This window comes from Melanerpes formicivorus, unplaced genomic scaffold (genome assembly GCF_026170545.1).
Source record: "Melanerpes formicivorus ecotype bairdi unplaced genomic scaffold, bMelFor1.0.p_v2 SCAF_35, whole genome shotgun sequence".
NCBI classification, from domain to species: Eukaryota; Metazoa; Chordata; class Aves; order Piciformes; family Picidae; genus Melanerpes; species Melanerpes formicivorus.
Window position 1 is genome coordinate 7118447 of NW_027142387.1, and position 24565 is coordinate 7143011.

General features: G+C 46.6%; 1 protein-coding gene across 2 annotated transcripts in view; it reads right to left on the minus strand.

The window, feature by feature from the left end:
* Positions 1-14179, minus strand: part of LOC137450471 (serum paraoxonase/arylesterase 2) — a 22816-nt gene extending 8637 nt beyond the window's left edge. Inside the window, exons 1-4 of one of the 2 annotated variants that reach the window (XM_068157048.1) lie at positions 14003-14179; positions 8643-8713; positions 2338-2393; positions 818-983 (exon numbers count right to left, since the gene is read on the minus strand). In XM_068157048.1, the coding sequence (XP_068013149.1) occupies positions 818-983; positions 2338-2393; positions 8643-8713; positions 14003-14076 (367 nt within the window). In that variant the 5' untranslated portion in view covers positions 14077-14179. The remainder of the gene's footprint in view (positions 1-817; positions 984-2337; positions 2394-8642; positions 8714-14002) is intronic. The other variant, XM_068157046.1, reaches the window with a different exon arrangement.
* Between the last annotated feature and the right edge of the window lie 10386 nt (positions 14180-24565).

Sequence of the window (24565 nt, forward strand, 5' to 3'; positions counted from 1 at the left end):
AGATGGAGACTCTACAACCTCTCTGGGCAACCTGTTGCAGTCTTTCACTACCCTCATTGTGAAGAATGTTCCTAATGTCCAGCCTAAGTCTACCCTACTCTAAAACCATTACCATGTTCTCCTCTCCAAGCTCTGGCTACCAATAAAATACCCTTCATGCTCTCCTTCCTTTCCTTATTCTTTCCCTAGGGATTTTAACAAAGCAAATAAGAGTTTGCAAATAGCTGGAGAAAGACATCCATTGCTGCAGCTTGACCTAAGTCCCCACACGGTCACAGTATGGGACAGTGGTGGAGGCCCCATCCCTGGAGACATTCAAGGTAAAACTTGATGAGGCCCTGAGCAACCTGATCTAGTTGGACATGTCCCTGCTGATTGCAGGGTGGGTTAGACAAGATGACCTTTGAGGGTCCCTTCCAGCATTCTAATGGCTGGCCACAGAGTACCAGAGATTTTGGTAGCTTGCAGTGATTTAATAATTTGCTGTTTAGCCACAGAAGTCTCCATTCTGGTCATTCTTATAGCCTTCTCCTTTTTGAGGTCCCTGCTCCTCAAAACCCTTGAGTAAAATGGTAAAATAAACTTTGTGTGGTTTTCACCTTCTCAGACATTTCCCTTATTTTCTTTCCTATAGGACACCTCTCTGTCTCAGCCATCCTGAGATACTGAGCAAAGATGCTTGATTTAGCAGCTGGCATTTAGAGCCTGAAAAGCTTTCTCTCTCCCAGCAAGAGCAGGCTATTGGAGGTGCAGTGCAAGGCTACAGAGGGATTCTGTTCGTGCTCTTGAGGCTGAGATCTGCCTCAGATGGCTTTACCTTTATCTATGTAGGTGCTGATTCCATGAGGGTTAAATGATGCCAGGTCAAACCCTCGGCTGATTCTCAGTGCCACTGCTCTGGGGTTATTTTCATTCAAATCCATCAAAAATATTTCACCTGGCTTGTCTGGTGCAAAGCTTTTTAGTCCTGGATATTTCAAGCCCTGTAAAATGGAAACATACAAAAATCATTCCTGGATCAAAGGTAAAGGGAAGCATCACAGGGCTGAGAATGCTGGAGCCTTATTCAGGCTTGCAAGGACACATCAGGATGTCATGGAATCATAGAATGGTTTTGGTTGGAAAAGACCTTTAAGATCATTGAGTCCAACCATCCTCTAACTGTACCAAGGCTGGTGCTAAACCATATTCCTCAGCACCACATCTCTGCCTCTCTGAAACACCTCCAGGCACAGGGATTCAACCACCTCTCTGGGGAGCCTGTTCCAGGCTTTGAGAAGCGTTTAGATAGAATCATAAAATCATAGAAAGGTCATCTAGTCCAACCTCCCTGCAGTCAGCAGGGACATCCCCAACTAGATCAGGCTGCCCAGCACACCATCAAGTCTCACCTTGAATATCTCCAGGGTAGGAGCCTCAACCACCTCCCTGGGCAGCACCCTCTGGATGCAACCATCCAGCTAATTCCTTATCCACTGAAGACTCCACCCATCAAATCCATATCTCTCCAACTTGGCAAGCAGGATGTTGTGGGGGACTGTGTCAAAGATGTCCCTCTGCTTCAGCCCACCATGCCAGGATGGACAGAGAGGGACCAGTTCTGCTTTCCCTGGTGAGCCCCAGATTGCAGTGCAGAGGGAGCAGGCTGCATGGAGGACACCGCCAAGGCACCACCTGGGCTGGTGCTCCCCGTATGTCAAAGCACTCTGCAAATAAAGCCCACAGTGGGGAAGGACAAACTGGAAGTACAGCACCACTGACAGTACCCAACATGGTAAAGCCACAGGGAACAGTAGTGGTGTGACAGGTCACAATTTCTGGCATGAATTTTGCAACCTTGTCATTCCCTGGGTGTCCTTGGAGCATGTGGATGAGAACATCAGCTTCTGCTTTGGAAAATAATCACTAGCCATCCTGCAAAGAAAAGTGTGAAAATCTATGCCCTAAAGGCTAAAAAACACCCAGGAGCAATACAACCAACACATAAAATCTGCGGTGTTTTTTATAAAGTCAGGGAATTAACACACCTTCTTAATAAGGGAGAGGCTTGACCTGTCAGCACATCTAGGAAGCAGTGTGAAAGAAAGGAAGGATTCTGTGGGCAGATAAGCCAGTGCACTAGGACATGCATGTCAGCCAGCACTGCCACTTCAGTCTCGAGGAGTACACTTGCTCAAGTAGAAGAAAAAACTAGCTAAGCTGATACAAGTCTGGTCTGTTCCTGTGGAGCCAGTCAGCCTTGGAGGAGAAAAGTCCGTCCTGCAATTTTCACCTTTGGCTTCTGCAGATAAGGAAGCAGGGAGGGCCCCTGCAGGGGAAGGGGGCACGGGCACTTACGGAGCTAATGAAAGCCAGGCCATTGGGAAGTATGTCGATGTCTTCTGAGCCTGCTTCTGCAAGACAGAGATAAAGAGGCTTTTTCAGATGATATTAAATATTTCCCCTCAAAAAAACAACATCTTTTTAGTGCAAATCCAGCTCTCGGGAATGTCCCTCTCTAATATGAATGCACAAGTGCAGCAGAGAAGTTTGCATCGCACTAGAAGTGGTAGCAGAAGGCAGTGGCAGGCCAGGGTAGGAAATCACTTGGGTTCCTCTCTTTCCGGGGGCTTAGAGGTGCCCCTGTGGTGGCCAAGCAGTCTCCTGGTCAGGCATTGGAACAGGCTGCCCAGGGAGGTGGTGGAGTCACTGTCCCTGGAGGTGTCCAAAAAACATGTGGCCATGGCACCTGGGGACATGGTTTAGTGGCCATGGTGGGCTTAGCTTGAAGGTTGAACTCTTAAAGGTCTCTTCTAACCAAACCAGTCCTATGATTCCTTCCTAGCTCCATGTGCCCTGGGATGGCAGGGGATGAATCACCCACTTTGGATGATAATGTTCTGCTGCAAGCAGTTAGTGCTGGGATTTTCAGGGCAGGACTGTACCCATCACTCAGCCCCAGCACTGGCAGAAGGCAGCTCTGGGAACTGCACACACTAATTCTGACTGAGCTGGGACACTGCACGAGGGTGCATTGCCAAATATTTAAAGTTCTCAAGTGTCAGAGAACCTGCTCTGTCCTGAACAGCTAAGGGCTTTAATAGTTAGACCACACTTTTAACTCTGGGTAATCATTTCCAATATTGCCAGTTCCTGCAGTTCCTGTAATATTTTTTCCTGCTAGGAAAATAAAGTTTAAAAAAAAAAGAATAAAATCCCTTTAGTAAAAGCACAATTTTAGGCTTTGATCAAGCACTCTGCACAGAGCTTTAGTCTGATGCTGAAGCCTGTTTGCCATTCCACATTTTCACTGCTGCCTTGAGAAGCCTTCCCTCAGCTCCAAGTTACCAGCACAACCAGCACTCCCCACCAGCCACTTCCCAAGGGATGGCTGGATTAATTGCTCTGCAGGTTTTCTTTAACAGAGCTTCCCCCAAAGCTTGCCCACCTCTCCACAACCCCTCCTGCTTGGCTACAGAAAACCCTACAAAGGTCACACCACTCTTGGCATCTCCTTCCAGGGAAGTGCCTGCAAATCTGAGCTGTGTCTTTTGTTTGCTTTTATGTAACTCCTGTTTATTCCAGCACTACCTCAGCTGGGCTGCAATTCCCCTGAAGCCACCAAACAGCTCTGTGGGGAGGAATCTGATCCTTAAATTCCCCCACGCAGGCAAGTTCCTCCCCAGCTCAGCCCTGGGGAGATCTGGTGACACAACTTCTTCCAGAGGGACAGGGGAGAGGGACACAGCCACCTTCTGCTCAGCCTCGGCAAGCAAGCCCCATGCCATATCTAACAGCTGGAGCATCCCTGCCTTCTGAAGCGCAAAATGTATCAAGAAGCATTTTTGGGAGCCAGTCCATTACCCACCTCCTAGGTTTTGGTTCTGAATGCCAGCTGGGCTGCAGGCAGGAGGCAGACATCTACACTGATGTGCCCAGAGACACTCAGAACCTGCACTTTCCAACTAAAGCTTTGGATTTGTGTTTCAGCTTGGTTCATGCTCTGGTTTAAGCAGCAAGCTCCTTCTCTTTGTCCCACTCTCGGTCTCTCCAAGCCTAGGTTCATTTCTAGGATGGGGTTAGCAGTGGGTCCCCACTTCCCAGGACTGCTGCAATGTTAACAACATCATAAATGCTGAAAGGCTCAATTACCACAGTGACAGGAGCTGGACAGACAACCTTCACTGGCAGAGCGTGCTGGTGAGTGAATGAACAGAGATACTGTCACTTACTACTGCTGAATTAGTGAGGCAAGTCAAGCAGACAGATAAGCAGGCTAACTGGGAGCAGATAATGAACAAGTGCAAGTTTCTGTACTAAAGAAATACAGGAAGGACATGGACCTGATGGAGAGGGTCCAGAAGAGGGACATGAAAATGATCAGGAGCCTGGATCACCTCTGCTACAAGAACAGGCTGAAGGAGCTGAGGTTGTTCAGCCTAGAGAAGAGAAGGCTCAAGGGAGACCTAATAGCAGCCTGCCAGTATCTGAAGGGGGCTACAAGAAGGCTGCAGAGGGACTGTTTGCAGGACAGGACGAGGCACAGTGGTTTGAAATGAGAGAAGAGCAGATTTAGATTGGATGTGAGGAACAAGTTCTGCATCATGAGGGTGACGGAATGGTGGAACAGGTTGCCCAGGGAGGTGGTTGAGGCCCTATCCCTGGATATCCCTGGATATGGCTGGGGTCAGAGTGGCTGGAGAGTGGCCAGGTAGAGAGGGACCTGGTGGTACTGGTCAATGGTAGGCTGAACATGAGCCTGCAGTGTGCCCAGGCAGCCAAGAGGGCCAATGGCATCCTGGCCTGCATCAAGAACAGTGTGGCCAGCAGGAGCAGGGAGGTCATTCTGCCCCTGTACACTGCACTGGTTAGGCCACACCTCGAGTACTGTGTCCAGTTCTGGGCCTCTCAGTTTAGGAAGGAGTTTGACTTGCTGGAACGAGTCCAGAGAAGAGCAACAAAGTTGGTGAGGGGCTTGGAATACAAGCCCTATGAGGAGAGACTGAGGGAGCTGGGGTTGCTTAGCCTGGAGAAGAAGAGACTCAGGGGTGACCTTATTGCTCTCTACAACTGCCTGAAGGGAAGTTGTAGACAGGCAGATGTTTGTATCTTCTCCCAGGCAGCCAGCACCAGAACAAGAGGACACAGTCTCAAGCTGCACCAGGGGAGGTTTAGGCTGGAGGTTAGGAAGATGTTCTATACAGAGAGAGTGATTGCCCATTGGAATGGGCTGGCTAGGGAGGTGGTGGAGTCACCATCCCTGGAGGTGTTCAGGAGGAGACTTGATTGGGTGCCTGGTGCCATGGGTTAGTTGTTTAGGTGGGTTGGATTGGTTGATGGGTTGGACACGATGATCTTGAAGGTCTCTTCCAACCTGGTTGTTTATTATTATTATTGTTAATTATTATTATTATTATATATTCAAGGTGAAGCTGGAGAATCTGCTCTAGTGGAGGATGTCCCTGCTGACTGCAGAGGGGCTGGACTAGGTGACCTTTGGAGGTCCCTTCCAATCCAAAGGGTTCTATGATTCTGCTATAAACAGTACCATCAGCTGACTACCATAATTCAGAAGACCCTGTTTATTCCACAGCTGCAGCTTGCTCTGCCTACCTGTGAATGAGGTTTAGGACAAGCTGCAGGTTTTTAATTTTTTTCAGTATTTGCATCTGTCTGTACATTGCACAGTGTTAAAAAATAGAATACATCAAAGTCTGAAAAATGAGAGAGAAAAAAATATGCAGAAAGAAAAGTTTTGACTAGAAATTTTGTTCCATTTACTCTGGGTTTGCTTCCCTTTATACAGATGCATCACTTCTAAGTTAATTATGGAAACCCACACCAGATGTTTGCTCTTCCATGGACAAGATGGATAGCTTAAGATAATTTTGTTCAGAGCTGATCCAGCTCATTACCTGTGTCCCATTTAAGAGGGCAGAAGGACTATTTTAAATACTAAAATAAAGACAGACTGTTTATGCAAATTTGACACAGCATTTTAAAATCATAATGGTTAGAGAGGGAAAGAACTTTAAAGATCCTCTAGTTCCAACCCCCTGCCATGGAGGTTCTACTAGGCCACCCTGTTCAAGGCTGCAACCAGCCTGCCTTTGAACACTTCCAGGCTTGCAGCCTCCACAAATTCTCTGGGCAGCCAGTGCCTCACCACCCTCATGGGAAAGAATTGCTTCCTAGTGTCTTCCAATTTGAAGCCATTACCCCTTGTCCTGTCAATTCATAGTGTTGTTAAAAGTCACTCTGCGGGGCGAGAGCCCCTTCAAATACTGGGAGGCTGCTCTAAGGTTTCCCTGCAGCCATCTCCAGGCTGTGCAGCCCCAACTCTCTGAGCCTGTTGAGAAAGCAGCAGACAGCAGCACAAAGGCAAGACATGGTGCAGAGCTCTATGTGAGGGGACAGTGTTAGAGGAGCAGAGTGAGCAGAAGAAATAAATCTCCTCAAATTGATCTTCCACCGCCTCTGAGGAGAGCCAAGTCTTCAGAATCTCCATGTAAAAGTCAGGCATCCAAAATGAGGTAACTGCTCATTAATCAAGCACCTCTGTATTTGCAATTTCCAGTTTTCCTTCTTTCCTCAACAGAGACAGCACGATGCAAAAAGTCTCATAGAGAATGCAATAGTGATGTGCTTCACAGAGTTACTCAGCAATTGGTTTTCTGTTAATCACCATAAATAAGCATTATTCAGAGTCCTCTATGAGTAAATTTCAGCTCAATGTAGAAGGCTCTGAAAATGTTTAAAGTGAAATTCCTCCTGCAGATAACCTCAGGCAAAGGAACTCTGCAGACAGCAGTAATTTGACTTTACAAAGATGTTTGATTCCTGACACAAGGAAGAAGCAAGATTTATGAAACCAACTCAGTGACTCAGCAAGCCCCAAAGGCAAAGCTCTTAAAGCTCATTCAGTGACTACTTTATTTTTGTACCCAAGCAAGATCTAGGCAAAAATTCAACAGAATTTCAGACATTCCCCAAAATACTGAGGAGAACAAACCCCAGCCATTAAGCCTGTATGAAGTTCCAAAGTGACAGTTTTGGGGGAAAGGAGACACAAGAAAAAGCTATGACATGTAAAGCTATCCATTTTATACCCTGCTTATCCTAAAGGAAGAGAAACAAAACAAGACAGAAACGTTGCCGTGTGCTAAATACATGATCCAAAGGACAAAGTCAACATTTTGGGCACCCTGTCAAACCTCTCTGCAAACCAAACTAAGATGACAAATATGACCCTTTGCTCTTTGAAACCACACAGCTGAATTGTGCAACCACACCAAGCTCCTGCCTGCTGTTGGCACCACATGAGACCATCCTGCTCCTAAATCTCTGCCAAATGAGGCACAAAGGTGAGCAATCCCTGCTGGCATTTAGTAGCCACTCCTTCACCACACGCCTCTGGCCTTCTTGCAAAGCTTCCACCCTGGCAGCATGGCTTCTCTTCAACATGCCATCAGCTAACAACCACCTGTAGCCACCTGCCAGAAGAGTCTGCACACCCTGGTCTAAAAGCCAAATGACTTCCTAAGTGGCTTAGCAACACAGAAGTGTTTGCAAGGTATTCATTTTCAAGAAAGGGATCAGAATCACAGAATGGTAGAGGTTGGAAGGGACCTCTGGAGATTGTCTAATCCAACCCCTGTGCCAAAGCAGGATCACCCAGGGCAGGCAACACAATAATGCATTCAGACAGGTGTGGAAAGTCTCCAGAGAAGGAGACTCCACAACAGCAAAACAAACCTTGTGCATCACTGCTGCTTCATTTTATTTGATGATCAGACATCGATAAATAATCTATCTTCCTTGACTGTTTTGCTCCTTCTCAATAATGAGTGAAAGTTGAAGTTTCTGCAGTGGGACTATATGTATGCCAGCAAAGACATATCAGTTCTGCCAGAACATCCAAGGAAGGAGTTGCTGCTTCCCCTCCCTAGCACTAGCCAGCTTTGTCTAATAGATCTGAAACAATAGGCTGAAAGAGTTGGGGCTGTTCAGCCTGAAAAAAAGAAGTCTCCAGGGAGATCTTATTACTACATTTTAATATCTCAAGGAGACCTACAGGAAGGCCAGGGAAGGACTGTTTAGAAGGGCCTGTAGTGACAGAACAAGAGGCAAAGGTTTGAAACTGGAGCAGAGTAGATTTTGGTTGGACATTAGGACAAAGACCTTTACCATGAGAGTGGTGAAATATTGAAACAGGTTGCCCAGGGATGTGGTTGAGGCCCCCTCCCTGGAGACATGCAGGATCAGACTTGATGTGGCCCTGGGCAGCCTAACCTAGCTGGAGGTGTCACTGCTGACTGCCAGCAGGATTGAACAAGATGACCTTTGAGGGTCCCTTCCAACCTGATGCAATCTGTGAATCTGCAACCAAGCTGGCAAAGGGCTGAGCAGCTGTCTGAACAGCTGCACTGATGCCAGACTTGATCCTGCATCAGGAAGATCAAACACCAAAAGCAAAAAGTATTAAACCAAACTAGTTTGATTTTCAGTATAATTTCTTCCCACAGCTTCTCCCTACCTCAGAGTCCAAGCAGCGAATGAAAGTAACATTGTTTTCAGGATGAGGCTTGGGAAGCTGGCTTTGAGAAGCAGCTGCAAAAGCAAGCTGGACAAAAGCAACGCCCTGGGTCATGTGGAGCACGTACCGATGCCTTTAACGAGCCGGCAGTTCGGGAGGGTTACCGGGGCTACTTCCCGGGAAGCGTTGAGCCTGTTCCTGCAGGAGGGAAGAGCAGGGTTAACAGCACACGGCCAGCTTTGCACAGGTAACAATCCTAGCCTAGCTTGATCCTCGGTTTATTGTCTGGCATATCACTGCAACAAATCAGCTGTAAAACACTGAATAAGCAACAACCAGAACTGACAACAGCAATTGCTCCAAATCGCTGTGATGGCTCCACACAGGCAGGGATTAAGCAATTCTCCTGCACTGAATAACTTCACGAACCTGACTTAGTTCATGAGCTTCAGGAACAAGCTTTCATGACCCCACTGCAGCTCAAATGGTAACATATCATAGCCACACTTTCTTCGGGTTTCAGCCACCTAAATATAGCAGCACCCCACAGTTAGGATCAGCATTTGAAATGAGGAGAGGGCAACCTTCTACCCCAACCCATTGGCTATTTTTGGTGGACAGGTTTATCAGCAGTGCACTTTCTACATTCAAAGGTAGCAACAGTGTTGTGGCAAAGGTAGGAATATCTATTTCCAAAGAGCTGGTAGGACTTGGTACTACAGTTTTCAGCAATCAGCTTGCCCTTTCCTCTTTTCTGCTGGTGCCTACCCAGAGCATTACCCTTCAGCGGTGCTTATTTCATTCCTCAATGCCCACAAAAACTCAGTCTCTGGCTCATGATTTACTGGGCAAGCAGGCAGAGGCAAGTAACTACTTGAGTTCCTATTTCTCCATCTCCTGCATTCCAAGTTGTCTACAAATCTGTATGAAAGGCGCCTCACTAGGAGGTGCTTGTCACATAAATTTGTGTAGGGATGCAATTGTCCCCCTCCCTTCGGCAGCGGTGAGGCCACACCACACCTCAAGTACTGCATTCAGTTTTGGGGCCCTTGCTACAAGAAAGGTAGCAAGGTGCTGGAGCAGGTCCAGAGAAGGGCAACAAAGCTGGTGAAGGGCCTGGAACACAAGTCTTATGAGGAGCAGCTGAAGGGACTGGGGTTGTTTAGTCTTCAGAAGAGGAGGCTGAAGGAAGACCTCATCACCCTTTACAACTCTACGAAAGTGGGTGTCAGTCTCTTCTCACATGCAGCAATTAACAGGACATGAGGAAAGCACCTCAACTTGTGCCAGGGGAGGTTCATGTTGGATAACAAGAAAAATTTCTTCACAGAAAGGGTTATCAATAATGGGAACAGACTGCCCAGGGTGGTGGTGGAGTCACCATCCCAGGAGGTACTAAAACAACACGTGGATGTGGTGCTTAGGGCCATGGTTTAGTGGTAGTAGCTTAGCAGTAGTGGTGGGATTGTGACTTCTAGGTGATAATTTGAACTTGATGCTCTCAAAGGTCTCTTCCAGCCTCAGCAGCTCTATGATTCTCTGACTCACTAGCAGGGCTGAAGTGTTTGACCACTCTGGTCCACAGTGCCATAAGAAGTATGTCGTGCCTCTGTGTAAGAATGCTCAAGCTAGCACCCTGGAATATTGTTTTTTGTTTTTCCTAAGAGAAAGCACTTAAACTAACCCAGTCACTCCTTTGCATGGCTGTAATATGTGCTGAGGCTGCACTTGCTCCAACCCCAGGCAATTCAGAATGCACAGATCCCATAGCTAAACCCCACCATGTTTATATTATAGTTTCAGGCACAAACATAAACTAAACAGCACTGTTGGTCTATGGTATGAAAAATATGTGATATGGCTGAGAGCACCATATGGTATGTCAGTCCTGCAGCTTTTCAATCACTTAATTAAGAATTCTGAGTTGCTTTAATGCTATATAATTGGCACAGATTGTTAACATAAGGCCAGAGGAAGGAGAAAAAAAAAAAGACAAAGAAAAAGGGTAAATAGCACAGAGGACAGCAAGGGAAAGGAGTCAAAGTTAAATTCTCCCAAGCCCTCTCCCCCAGGTCAGGAGCACTGACAGGGAATTACGCTGGTTCTCAGCCCACAAGCTGCACAGGAGAGATGTCAGGTCTCCCTTTGCCCCATGGCATCTCAGCAGAACTGAATCAATAGGGGTGGCTTAGGGCAATCACACCCCAAGTCCACAGTGCTGCCTGTTGAGGGATACTCTCTCTCTTATTTGCATCAGCCTTTCCTGGGCAGACTGTGCCAAAAGCACAGCAGGAACTCAGCCAGCAGCCAGCAAGGGATGATGATATCCCGACAGCATTCCCAGGGAAACACTTCATGGGCTGGAATGAGAATAATTCAAAAGGACACTGGTCACAAGCCTGCAGTACATAGAGAGGCTTTTCCAAAATGTGTCAGTTTATCTAGTGCAGACAGCCTTAACTGCTAAGCCAGATGGCCCAGATAACTAACTGCCCATACTGAAAACACAGCAGACCTGCAAACTGTGGGAGATGCAACTTCCAAAACAGGAGGAATTTTGCTGCTTGGTGCAATCCCTGTGCACAATGTCTTTTCCCACCCAGTCTTCTCTTTCCAGTTTCAATTGTCCACCCACTGTGTCACTTTGCAGGACACAAATGACAGTCATCCCCTTTCCTTCAGCAGCAACTTGCTGCATATTCAAAGACCTATTGCAGTTTTCCTCTTCTCTAAGCTAACCAGTCCCAGATCTTTCTTACTGGTAGGACTGAAAATCATCTGTTATTCTGGGGTTTGTTTCCAGTTCTTTCCAAATCATAGAATGGCTTAGGCTGAAAGAGACCTTAGGGATCATCTAATCCAACCTCCCTGCCATGGGCAGGGACAGCTCTCATCTAGACCAGGTTACTCAAGGTCCCATCCAACCTGGCCTTGAACATATCCAGGGAGGGGGCAGCCACAACCTCTCCAGACAATCCATTCCAGAGTCTTGCCACCTTCATATTGAAGAATTTCTTCCTAAGATCCAATCTAAACCTATTCTCCTTCACTTTAAATCCATTTCCCCTTGTCCTATCAGAGAAGACTCTTGTAAAAAGTCCCTCTCCAGCCTTCCTGTAGGTTTCTTTCAGGCACTGGAAGGTAGTTACAAGGTGTCCCCCAGAGTCTTCTCTTCTTCAGGCTGAACAATTCCAGTTCCCTCACTCTCTACTCATAGCAGACGTGTTCCCAGATCATCTTTGGGGCCCTCCTCTGGACTTATTACAACAGATCTATGTGTGGTCAGGATCTTTCTGGGAGCCCACTTCTGCTTTAAAGAGTGTGCAAGCTGAGCACCGTATTGGAGCAGAGTGTTATGAAATGATAACACCATGTCTGCATGTAAATGTACCTGTACATGAACAATAGTATCATATGCATATTGTTTTGAGGAAAAAACAGCATCATTCACAATCAGGTTTTGCAAATTTGCTGAGACCTTTCTTCAGAGAAGAATTAGCAATTTAAAACAACGTTGGAAACAGTGTAATTTCAATTGGTAACACACAAGGACTTCACCAGTTTTCTGCTGCACAAGCCCTACTCAAGTCCATTTGGTAGCTATCAAGTGTGTAACAGATACATAAACAAACCAGGCTGAAGAAGAATTGAGTTTCTGTGAGATTTGTAACAATTCTTTAAGCCTTATCTTTTAAGCATTTCATGGATTCTTGTGTCATACTGTCTGAACACCAGGAGGAGATTGGATGTGGCACTTGGTGCCATGGTCCAGTCATGAGGTCTGTGGTGACAGGTTGGACTCGATGATCCTCGAGGTCTCTTCCAACCTTAGTTATACTGTGATACTATATCAAATTCAGAAGAAACAGCAAATACTGTGCTGGATTCCTGCCTTCTGGGTGGGGGATGGATAACAGAGAGGCCTGGGAGGTGTTAACATCCCCCCGCCCCCAGTTTCTCTTCTCAAGGCTGTCTTAAATTTTTCAAGAGCACTTTGTTATCTAAAGTTGTATTTCCAAACTCTGCAACCATCTTAAGACTGCTGCTAGACTGCAGCTTGCTGAAAACACAGCACACAGGAAAAGCCCACAGAGAGCTATAAAGATGGCAGGGATCCTGTTTCTACCAGGAGATTAATCTTGCCAGATCCCAAATGCTGTATTTGTCCCTTCAGTTCGGAGGGGACATGGGTCCCTTGCTTTTCATAGTGCATTGAAATGGCTCACCATACTAAAGCCTGCAAGTGTTTTCCAGCTCTGCCATTCCAACTTCGAGCAACCCCAGGGTAGGTGGGTCCCACTACAACCCTAGTTATTAGTAATGCTTGTGGTGGATTAGTGCAAGATGTAAAAAGTACGTGAGGTACCTGGGTTCAGGCAGCACAGCCCTCCTTCTGTAATGAGCTACAATTGCTATCTACCCAGAGATCAGTTAGCTGGATGTCACTGCTTTGAAGTCAGGTGTTTGGAGTCCTTGTTGACTGAAGCTGCTCTAAGAATGTTCACATTCACACCTCATGACATGAGGTGTATGATATGAAGCATGATGTAGCTGGGTACTTTAGCTCACAGTGACTGAGGCTACAATTTACCATACAGAAGTCTGTGCTCCTTCAGAGGAAACCTCATGTACACAGGGATTATTGTTACCCACATGCCAGCTTCAGCAGAAAACACCACAAGTTTCTGGCAACCTGATTTTGACTTATTGTTTATGCTATAGGCAGGAAATGAGAGACATTCACAGATCCCAATTTTGGCACAACCCCCTTAACTGCAGCCTCTGCAAAAACAGAGGTACCAGGCACCCTGCCCCAAGACATCCTCTCCCCTTTTGGGCACCCTTGACCCCAAAGAGAGGGGGGAATCCTGGGGAGGATTTCACATCCCCCCTATTGCAAAGGGCATTTCTGCTGGACAAATGCTCCTGCAGTGAGTTTATGCCTAAAAGAGGATGCAAATGACACTGCCGGGCAGGCCACTGAATAGTTTTTGTCCAGGGAAAACTGTTTCCTTTGATAGTGAAGAAGATAGCAATGATGATTATGACAAGAGTCATGATGGGCCTTCACTGCATGAAAGACGTTGAGGTGCTGGAGCAGGTCCAGAGAAGGGCAACAAAGCTGGTGAAAGGTCTGGACAACAGGGCTGATGAGTAGCAGCTGAGGGAACTGCGGTTGTATAGCCTGAAGGCGGCTGAGAGGAGACTTCGCTCTCTACAACTCCCTGAAAGGAGACTGGAGCCAAGTGTGTGTTCCCTGAAGTCAGGCCCAGAGAAGGGGCTGAAGTGCCTTCAAGCTGGGAGGCGTGCACCCGTCACCCCCTGCCCAGCTCGGCACCGACCCTGACGGGTCAGTTCAGTCTCCCCTGCACCATCCGAGGCCTGGAGGTCCGAGCCCCTACAGCCCGTCCCCACACCTCCGTTCCCCACCGGGACCTTGGCTCCCCTCCCCTGCTGCGGGCCGTGCGGCGACCCCTGACAACTCACCGGAACGCCAGCAGCCGCTCCGCCACCAAAGCTGCCGCTATCCCCACGAGAGCCACCGCCAGCAGCTTCCCCATGCTCGCTCCCACTCCCGGCTCCGCCGCGTCCCGCCACGGCGCTGCACTCACCGCCGGCTGCCGGCCCGCCCCTAGCGACCTGCCCTGCAAAAGCGGCTCTGCCCACCCGCGGCGGCAGCCAGCGGGCTGCAGGACCGGGGACGAGGGGGAGGAGGGCAGAAGGAGCCCGAATGAGTGCAGCTCCGGAGGCATCACGCTGCAGCACCCAGGCAGGGGGACAAAGTTCTGGATTCTGTAAAGTGCGGTTCTTGTTCCGATGCAAAAGAGACCAACCCCCACCTGGCTACAGCCTCCTTTCAGGGAGTTGTTGAGAGCCAGGAGGTTTCCCCGTAGCCTCCTTTTCTTCAGATCACACAACTGTAATTCCTCAGCTGCTCCTCACCAGCCCTGTTCTCCAGACCTTTCTCCAGCTTTGTTGACCTTCTCCGGACCTGCTCTGGCACTTCAATGCCTTTCTTGGAGTGAGTGGCCCAAAACTGAACCTATGACTCAAGGTGTGGCCTGGCCTCACTAGTTCTGAGTCCATGGGGACAATCCCTTCTCTGGTCCTGCTCATTACAGTATTCCTACTACAGGCCTGGATGCTAGTGGCCTTCTTGGCCACCTGGGCACACCCTGGGTCATCTTCAGAGGGCAGCCTATCAGTGCTCCCAGGTCTTTCTCTACTGGAAAGTGCTTCAGCTGCACTCCAAGTTGTGCATTTGGCAACACCAGTGAGTTCAGTTTAAGATCTTGGACTGTCCTTGAAACTCCACACTGTGTCGACACCTTGTGCTTGTTTCTAAACTACAGCAACACCAAGGTTGGTTTCTACCAGCTTCCTCATGTTTGCCTTGTCTTCATGCCCACACTTCTGAGTCAACAAGAACTGACTCCTCACTAGCTGATCAGATTTGCCCTCAGTGCCCTCAGTCGCTTAGAATCCTCAACGCCTTTCATAGTCTGAAGGGTCTAGTCAATAATATCATGCCTCTGCATTTAGTCAGATCAGCCAACCAAAAGCGCTCCAGAATAATATTCTCACCTTTGAACTTCAGTGTAAATCCATCATAAACACTTTGCCAATGCAGTTTTGAGTGAATTTACTTTAGATCAACATCAGCAGAAGAGAGAGCAAAATCTAGATAAAAAGACAACTTTCTCATTGTTAAAGTGGGTTTGGTAAAGCATCTGGTGTTTCACCACTGACTCAAGCACAATGCATTTCAAAACAGTTTATTGTGAAATCCAGATCTGTCTGCTGTATCTTACTTCTTAAAATAGATCATTCTGGGCTGCATCGAAAGAATTGTGTCCAGCAGATTGAGAGAGGTGATTCTGCCACTCTGCTCTGATGATACCTCACCTGCAGAGCTATGTCCAGCTCTGGAGCCCTCAACACAAGAAGGACATAGACCTGATGGAGTGGGTCCAGAAGAGGCCACAAAAAAAAGATCAAGAGGACTGGAGCAGCTCTTCTATAAAGACAGGCTGAGAGCTGGGGTTGTATGACATGGAGAGGATAAGGCTGTGGGGAGACCTCAGAGCAGCCTTCCAATACCTGATGAGGGCTACAAGAAAGCTGGGAAGGGACTGTTTACAAAGGCCTGTAGCAACAGGACAAGGGACAATGTTTTTAAACTAGAGAAGGGTAGATTTAGATTAAACATTAAGAAGTTCTTTACTATGAGGGTGATGCTCTGAGCAACCTGATCTGGTTAAGCCTGTGCCTGCTTTCTGCAGGGGGGGTTAGACTAGATGACCTTTAAAGATCCCTTCCAAGCCAATGCATTCTATGATTCTCTGTTCCTATGATGATACATGATAGAGAAGATTTAAGGCTTCCAAAGTATTTGGTAGAAGTTATTCCCTTTGTTTTTAGCCATGTAAACACTGCCTTTTATTTTCATAGCAAGTTATCTTAACTTGTGAGTGGAGTGGAGAGTGAGGCCAGGCATCTACAGAGCACTATTTGTCCTACTTCACCCATGCATTCCCCCATGGAATGAATCCACCCTTGGACATGTTTACTGCAGTATGTGCTCTTGCAAATTAAACTGTGGTATAAATAAATAAATGAAACATAGTAAATGGAGTTCTATCCAGTTGTGGCCAGTCACAAGCAGGGTTCTCCAGGACACAGCATTAGGGTCTGTTCTTCATCAATTATCTGGGTGAAGGGATCAAGGGCACCTTCAGTAAGCTTGCAGATGACACCAAGCTAGGTGGGAATGTTGATCTGCTTGAGAGTAGGCAGGCCTCACAGAGGGACCTGAACAGTCTGGATTGATGAGCCAAGGCAGTTCAACAAGGCTGTGTGCCAGGTCCTGCACCTGGGTCACAACAACCTCAAGAACACTTCAGGCTTGGGGAAGAGTGGCTGGAAATTGCCCAGTGAAGAGAGACCTAGGAGCACTGATTGATAGCTGGCTGAACATGTGCCAGTATGTGCCCAGGTGGCCAAGAAGGCCACCAACATCCTGGCATGGATCAGCAATGGTGTGGCCAGCAGGACTGGGGGAGTGATTATGCTCCTGGACTGAGCACTGCAGAGGCCACACCTTGAGTCCTGGGTTCAGTTTTGGGGCCCTCACTCCAAGAAAGACATTGAGGTGCTGGAGCAGGTCCACAGAAGGGCAACAAAGCTGGGGAAGGGTCTGGAGAACAGGGCTGGTGAGGCACAGTTGAGGGAACTGGGATTGTTTAGTCTGGTAAAATGAGGCTGAGAGGAGACCTCCTGGCTCTCTGCAACTGCCTGAAAGGATGTTGGAGCCAGGTGGGTGTTAGTCTCTTGTCCCTAGTAACAAGTAATAGGGTGAGAGGAAATGGCTTCAAGTTGCCCCAGGGAAGGCTTACATTGGATAGCAGGAAAAAAGATCTTGACTGGAAGAGGATCCTCGGGGAGGTGGTTGAATCCCCATCCCTGGAGATGTTTAAAAGATGCAGAGATGTGCTGAGGGACAGGGTTTAGCACCAGAGTTAGAGAATGGTTGGCGTGGATGATCTTAAAGGTCTTTTCCAACCAAAATGATTCTGTTATTCCTTGACTGGGTAAACAAGAAGGACACACTCATCAGATTGCTCCTGACATGTTGGTGCTGTACCAGCTTCAGTTGAAAATAAAAAGTGGTAGGAAAGAAAGGTGCTTAACACAACTCTAGGCAGAAATCACAAGCAAGGGGGGAAATCTGCTGATCATACAAATGACAAGATTCTTTTCAAAGGCTGTGGCCTAGACCCATTTGAATCCTGTCAGCTGATCAAAGGGAAATTGTAGATGGCTTGCTCAAAGACCTCAGCATTTTCCTAAGCCCTGTGTTTTTCAGCTCTGCTAGAGTTAAAAACCACTTATCAGCTCCCTGTTCAAAGGCAGAGAATCCTACAGCTGCTGGGCAGCTGCCACAGGGCAAGGGAAGCTAAAGTCCCTGCTTATACCCTACTACTCTAGCTAAATACAGTGTCAACAACTGGCTAGAAAACTGGCGGTCACCACATTCTGCTTCTAGAGAGGCGGGACCTCAAAGGGTTCACGACTACAGATGCACAGTGCCTTTTACAAAGCTAAAATCGTTCCTGCAGCAACACCAAGATATATTGATTTTCTCAGCTGCTGAGAATAATCCATGTCAAAATGACATCAATGGATTTGTTTGTGAGGCTGTTGAAAAGGCTCTTGCAGAAACAGTCTGCCTTTCAGCCTTGTCCTACTTCAAAGTGAGCAAAGGCCTCTGCCTGGCCTTTGTGGAGCTAACTTAAGACTCCAGCATTGTCAGCCATGAGCACCCCAGAGGCATCTGCATAAATTTGGATGCCCAGATAAGTTTGTGAGCATATTTTGGTTATTTCATGATGGTGTGAGGTAATGCAAAGGTTCTCAGTGATGACAAGATGTCAGAACATGTCACTGTCAATAACAGCCCCAAGCAAGGCTATGTCCTAGACCAGCTTTTGCAAACTCTCTTTTATGAAGCAGTGCTTCCTGCTGCATCTGGAAGCTTCAGTGAAGGGAGCTGCTTTAACTAATTCATAGGTGACAGAATTGCTAAGCTGGAGAGATGCCAGGCTAAACCCAAAGTCAGAGAGGTCCTCCCAGGCAGTCTGCCCTTTGCTGCTGATGGTGTGCTTGGTGTGCAGAATATTACTGATAGCTTTGATTGCACTGCTGTGGCTCAGCCTTGTCACAAGCATAAAGCAAATAATGCTGTCTTTTTCCCCAGGCAGAAGCATGCTGAGCCAGTAGTGTGCCTTGGCAATACAATGCTTGAGTCTGGCAGGTGAAATTCTGCTAACTAGCAGCTCCTCAAGCACCATGACTGATAGTGGTTGTTCAAAGGAGGGACAGTGTAGCTTTTGAAAAATAAAAGCTGTGTGTGAAGTGAAGGAGGTTCCTGACTTCACAAGTAAAAGACAGCTGCCTTCTTGTTGTCATCATCCCTCTCTGCACAGCAAAACTCTGGGGCAACGTACAACAGTGGGTCTGAGCCTCAGCCCAGACTGTGTGCACTATTTTCACACTCTTCCACACTTCTTGCACTTACAAAGACAGAACAACATCCTGAACACTGAGATTTGAATCCCTGTCAACTACTAGCCACTGCCAAAGATTCTTGCAGGCTTAGCTACACTGGTGTGAGCATTGGTGCATGCATCAGGCAAGGCATTACACATAGCATCCCTGGAGGTGTTTAAGAAATGTGTGGACATGGCACTTTGGGATGTGGTTTAATGGCCATGATGGTCTTAGGTCGACAGTTGGACTTGATGATCTTAGAGGTCTTTCCCAACCAAAACAATTCTGTGATTCTGTGATTCAGTGATTCTGATTCTATGATTCAATGATTCTCTTCTAGGGTAGAAGGGGAAGTAGAGCCCAGTGCAACCTTACAGGCAGGCATCTAGCACTGATTTCCAGTTGTGGCATCAGTTTCCTAACACAGGAGGCTCTACCACTGCTGTCTGCTGTGGTAGGGTTGATACCCTGATGCCATCCATACTCTCACCAAAGCGGAACAACACAATGACATAGAAAATGTCTCTGAGGAAAATGCCCAATTAAGCATTACTCAGTGCTACCCTTATTTATTTATGCAAGTATCAGGGAAGTTTCTCAGGAAAGAACAACAAAATCTGAATTTTCAGGATGCAATGTCTTTGTAAAAAGACACAAACTGAGATTTAGAAATTCAACAGCTTTTCAACTACTTCAACAGAAAGAAAGGGAGGAAATAGCCTTGACTTATAAATATAGTAACAAACAAGAAACACACTATGCTATGATGTTTTGTGCTGCAGCAAAACACAAGCATTGAGTAAAGTGCCATAAAGCTACAACTTACAAAAATACTATTACCTTAACAGCACCATTTCTCAGAAGGAGGTACATTGTTGACAAGATTTGGGCTGCAACAGAGCTATAAGTGGATTGATTTTTGTTCTTTTTAAGGTTTGGTTGTAAAGAATCTTCTTGACATATCAAAGCTTTTCTCCAAATGCTTTTCAGTTTTAGACGCAATTCACCGTACATTTGACACGACTATTATGTTGAAACTGAAGGATATCAGACTCCCAGGGCTTTTGATACTTCCAAGACTACTCCTTTTATTAGGTCTGGGTGGTCTGTTGATGATAAGGAAAGCCCACAGTGTGCAGCATTGTGGTTTTTTTTCTGTTTCTTACATAATTATTTAAAAGGAAGACGAGCCCAAGCCATGATCTTTAGTTTGAATTCAGTCAGAACTCTTACTGGCTTAATTGAGAATATGGCTGGGAAAGGACAGCCTATAAAAAGAATAAAAACGAGTTAAATGAGGACTTGGCCCAGAGAATGCAAGATGAAAAATACAACAGAGCAAAAATAAAACCTCCATCCAATTCCTAGACAAAGCTACTGAGAAAGTTGTGATCGGTCACTATGGCAACAGATATTTAAATGGAATCAAAAGCTTTTAATACTGCGAGCACATTTTTCTATACAGCTCTAGTAAATTAACTCAGAGCTCATTAAAGCAAATATAATTTTACAATAGGTATTCTATATAATGCTAGGAACACCAATAAGCAGAGAATCACAATATAAATAGCTATCAGATGTTGATGTTTTTACCATATGACTGGTTCTGTCTCTCGGAGGCTCAGGAGGTAAACAGCAATACTACTTATTTTCTTTCCCCATGAAGTCTTTTAATAACTGGTGTGAATCGAGGTAACTGTAAGCTTAAATGAGAGCTATTTGTTTTTGTTTCATTGGCTTTTACACTAACGGGCTCCAGCTGGTGAGTCACCATATTGAGCTCCATCCCATGACGTAAGAGTTTGTTTGCACGGCCTGAACTCTGACGGAGCCGATTCACTTCTCACCCTCTTTTACTCTGCACCCCTTGCAAAAAGGCATCAAGGCTAGGCCAACCTTGGATCGTTCATACTAACTCTGGATGTGTCAGTAAGAGCTGGAATTCAAGAAACTGAAGCAAAATTACCCAGTATTGTACCAGTATTGTCCCAATTTACTATGCATGTTCTGAATTAGCCTAACTCCATTGTCACTTCTGCACCTGAGGACTCACTCTGTCTGTCCAGGGAAGGGAGATGGCAATACTATGAAAGAGCAAGCTTTGATAGCTTATGTGGCTATCACTTTGTATCAGTGACTGATTTATCAGGAAAGGGTGGGAAGCATAGGCAGCAGGGAAGATTAAAAACATTCATCAAACCCGCTGGCACGATTCACCGCAGCCCTGCACTGTCCCTGGCTGCCTCACCGCTGCATTCAGCCTTGTCTGTGGTGCGCTGTTTATTCTGTGCTATCTCCTCTTCTCTCTCCACACCTCTCATGCTTCCAGCAAGATTCTTTCACATGCTTTGTTTTGGTGTTGCTTCAAATTCAGTCCTTCCAAGAAGAAATAGTCTTATTCATAGAATCATAGGATTGATTTGGTTGAAAATTACCTCTAAGATCATCAAGTCCAACTGTTGACCCAATGGCCATTAAACTATGTCCCAAAGTGCCCCATACAATTTTTTAACACATCCAGAGACGGTGACTCCACCACCTCCCTGGGCAGCCTGTTCCACTGCCTAACCAGTCTTTCAGTAAAGAAATTTTTCCTAATATCCAACCTAAACCTTCCCTGGTGCAACTTGAGGGCATTTCCTCTCTTTCTAGTACTTGATACCAACCCCCTCGCCAGCAAGCAGCCAGCTGCTTGTTCAAAGAACACCCCTACAGCTTCTGCTGTGTGTGTTCCTTCCTGCATTTAGAGCAGTTGCAGAACTGGTGATCCTCTCACACTTTGGTTGTTTGCCTATCCTAAATCTCCTGTCATTTTATTTGATATCCCAGAAACTATTTAATATATAGGAATCATCTCACATATATCATCTCGGCTCTACACAGATTTCTCTCAGAAAGGCAAGACAAAAGTTGCTGAGAAGAGCCTGATGAGACTGTCTCATTTTTGACCAGCCACTACAAGACTTGCAGCTCTGCCAGAGAGCACAGCCAAGCAGCAGGGATCCAAGCATGAGAGAGGGTAAGAGAGACACAATCACCTGCAGGGCTTTTTCTGTGGGCAGTGAATTATTTTAGTCCCAACATTGTGAAGGAGCACTTGTCTTTAAAGAACTGCTTCCACAGGCTTCATTTAAACCCATAGTCCATGCCTCACTTCTTCAGGAGGAAGAGATTCAGAGTTTAAACCTGGTTGCAATGTCTCACTGTTTAAAGACTGTCAGATACTGTGACACCAAGCTGCAAAAATTACAAGAAGAATTTTCCACTGGGCCTAGATAGGCAAGCTTTGGGTTCTTTATCCATGCTTTGGAAATACTGTCCACCTGACTTCAATTTCACTCTGTGTCCATCCATCACACCTCTTCAATGAAAGAGAATTAAAAAACATGTTGTGCTTGGGTAAAGATGGCTTTTGCTCTAACCATTTTGCAAAATCAGGGCATCTTGTGTGTACTTTTTACGGGATGACAAGCTACTAATTATGTCAGGAGTAAGTTTTGAGAGATCGTTCCTCATTTTAAAACATCCCGAGTTCAACAGCTAACACCCTCACAGCAATAACTGCTCCAACCATGAGCTTCTGCACATCCTAACAAACACACTGATAGCAGGAGTCACAACAATGTGAAGAAGCACAAAACAGCCCACAGATCCCTGGGGCTGAAGCTGGAAATAAAACAGGCATGAAAGCCAAAAGGAAAACCATGGAAGGATGGATTAAGCTTTTGCCATGAAGTCTTCGGACCTGAAGTTCAATGAGAACAAAAACTCAGTGTTGTTGGCATCAGCCTTTGGTTTCATAACATGTACATAGCAAAGAACAAGAGGAGGATTCTGATCTATTGTTGTTAAGACGTTTTCAGTTAACCAGTCATAGGGATGAATTTACACAGAGGACTTTCCTCAGAAGATGATTTGCAGTTGAGCACCTGGACAAAATAGTTTGTATCTGGCAGTGATGAAGAGCTTTTTTTCTACTAAGAAATAAAGCAAGAAGCTTGAAGAAGATTTATGTGATCGTCTCACTTAGAGTCAGCATCCTGGAAGAAGAAAATCAGATAAAATATAGCAGTGGCTAGAGATGTACAGCAGCGGGAGGGGGGAAATCAATATGAATATTAGCAAAAGAATGTGTGATATGAATAAGCAAGAGGGCTGTGCCTAATCCAGCTTGGGAACTGAGCACTGTCAAGAAGGAACAAGGCATATTCTTGGCAACACAAGGGATAGACAAGGCAACACTGCCCACAGGGTGTGCAGCAGCCTGGCGGACTTTGGCTTGCTGCTGCAGACGCTGCAAGGGCTGCAGTGAAGCGAGGGGATTGCAGTCACTGCTGCAACGGGGTTTTTACAAGCATGCACTGCTCAGAAGAGATGAAAGTGTGGGATCAACTCAAGGATTTGGTTGTTACTTCAGGCCCACAGATCTGATGTTCAGCACATTTCCCTCCTTAACATGTAAGGTTTCTGAGCAGGACAGACTGCTTCATGTGGAGGCTGTGGCACTGCTTCAGTGACCTGCTTATGGAAGGAAAGGGCAGAGCTGAATCCTCCTGAGCCAAGTGTGCCAATACGCTGCTGCAAGGAGCAGCAGGAGGCTGAAAGCAGCACTTCAAGGTCCTCTCTGTATGTGGGAGCAGGGAGAACATTTGTCACACCCCTGCAAAAGCTGCAGGTAGGTGACCCTGCCTCTACTAATGCTCTCCCCAGCCACCCCCACCAGTGCTGCCTTTGGGACAGAGTTGCTGCAGAGCAGGCTGGCAGCAGCCAGGAATAGCTCCACTGCTCTGGCTGCACCACCACCATTCTTCTGGAGCATTTTCTCTTGCTGGCTTTCTGTCTGCCCCAGCAGAGAGTTCAGGATGTTGTTTTCACCTCCAAAACTCTGCTCAAGCTATTCCCAGCACTGCTGTGAGTTATGTAGCTGCCAATAGATCACTGCTCTGCAGCAGCATGTGCCAATGGAGGGGCCCTAGCTCCTCGGGAGACACATTCTGCACAGCCTGCCAGTACATTTTTTCTCATTTTCTCCTCTTTATGTTCTGTGAGCAGTCACAACTCTGATTTTCATACACACTCCTGTGCCACTGATCACCCTTCTCATAATACCAACCCAATGTGTTCACCCACTCACCTCAAGCAGCTTTTCCCAGCTTACCTCTGCTGCTTGGTGTCCAACCCAATACAGGACATAGAATCATTGAAAGGAAGGGTTGGAAGGGATCTCCAGAGGTCAGGTCCAACCTCCCTGCCAAAGCAGGATCACCTAGGGCAGATCATCCAGGAACACTTCCAGACAAGCCTTGAAAGTCTCTAGAGAAGGAGATTCCACATCCTTTCTGTACATGGCCCACTGAAATCAATGGAAATACTTCTCTTGACCTAAGTGGGCTTTGGAACAAGCCTGGTGTAACTTTGAAGGAGAGGGTCTTCAGCAGCCATTTGAAGCCAGTCATGACAGTCCCATCACCATAAGGGGAAAGTAGTGTGCACTCTAAGAGGGCTGTCTGCTCTTCTCTTACTCATTGTGCCCCTTCACACCTGGTTCTTTTGACTTGCTGTAACCACTTATGAGGGGCAGAACCTGCAGAATCAGCCATGAGATGCAGATGTGTGCCTGCAGCTTGTTCTGGAAACAGGAGGGTGTGGTGTGGTACTGTGTGGAGCAGAAGGAAAACTTGGAAGCAGGACTGGTAAAAATGTGCCTTTACATGAGCTGTGTAATTTAGACACTTGATCCTAGATGTGGAAACCAGGTTATCTGAGTGGATGCAGCATGGGAGTGCACAGTGCCCATCATGGTAGCCTCAAATCTAACTTAGAGGTAAATGCTGGTACTGCTCTTGAGATTAAACAAAGGATGAGCTATTGTTTCACAGTGAGATGCTGAGAATATTTGGCAGCTCTGGGGCTTGGATGACATCAATTTTGACTTTCAAAATCAAACTGCCACCTCGTGGTACAGTGAAGGAGATGCCTGTAGGAAATCATAATCAAAAA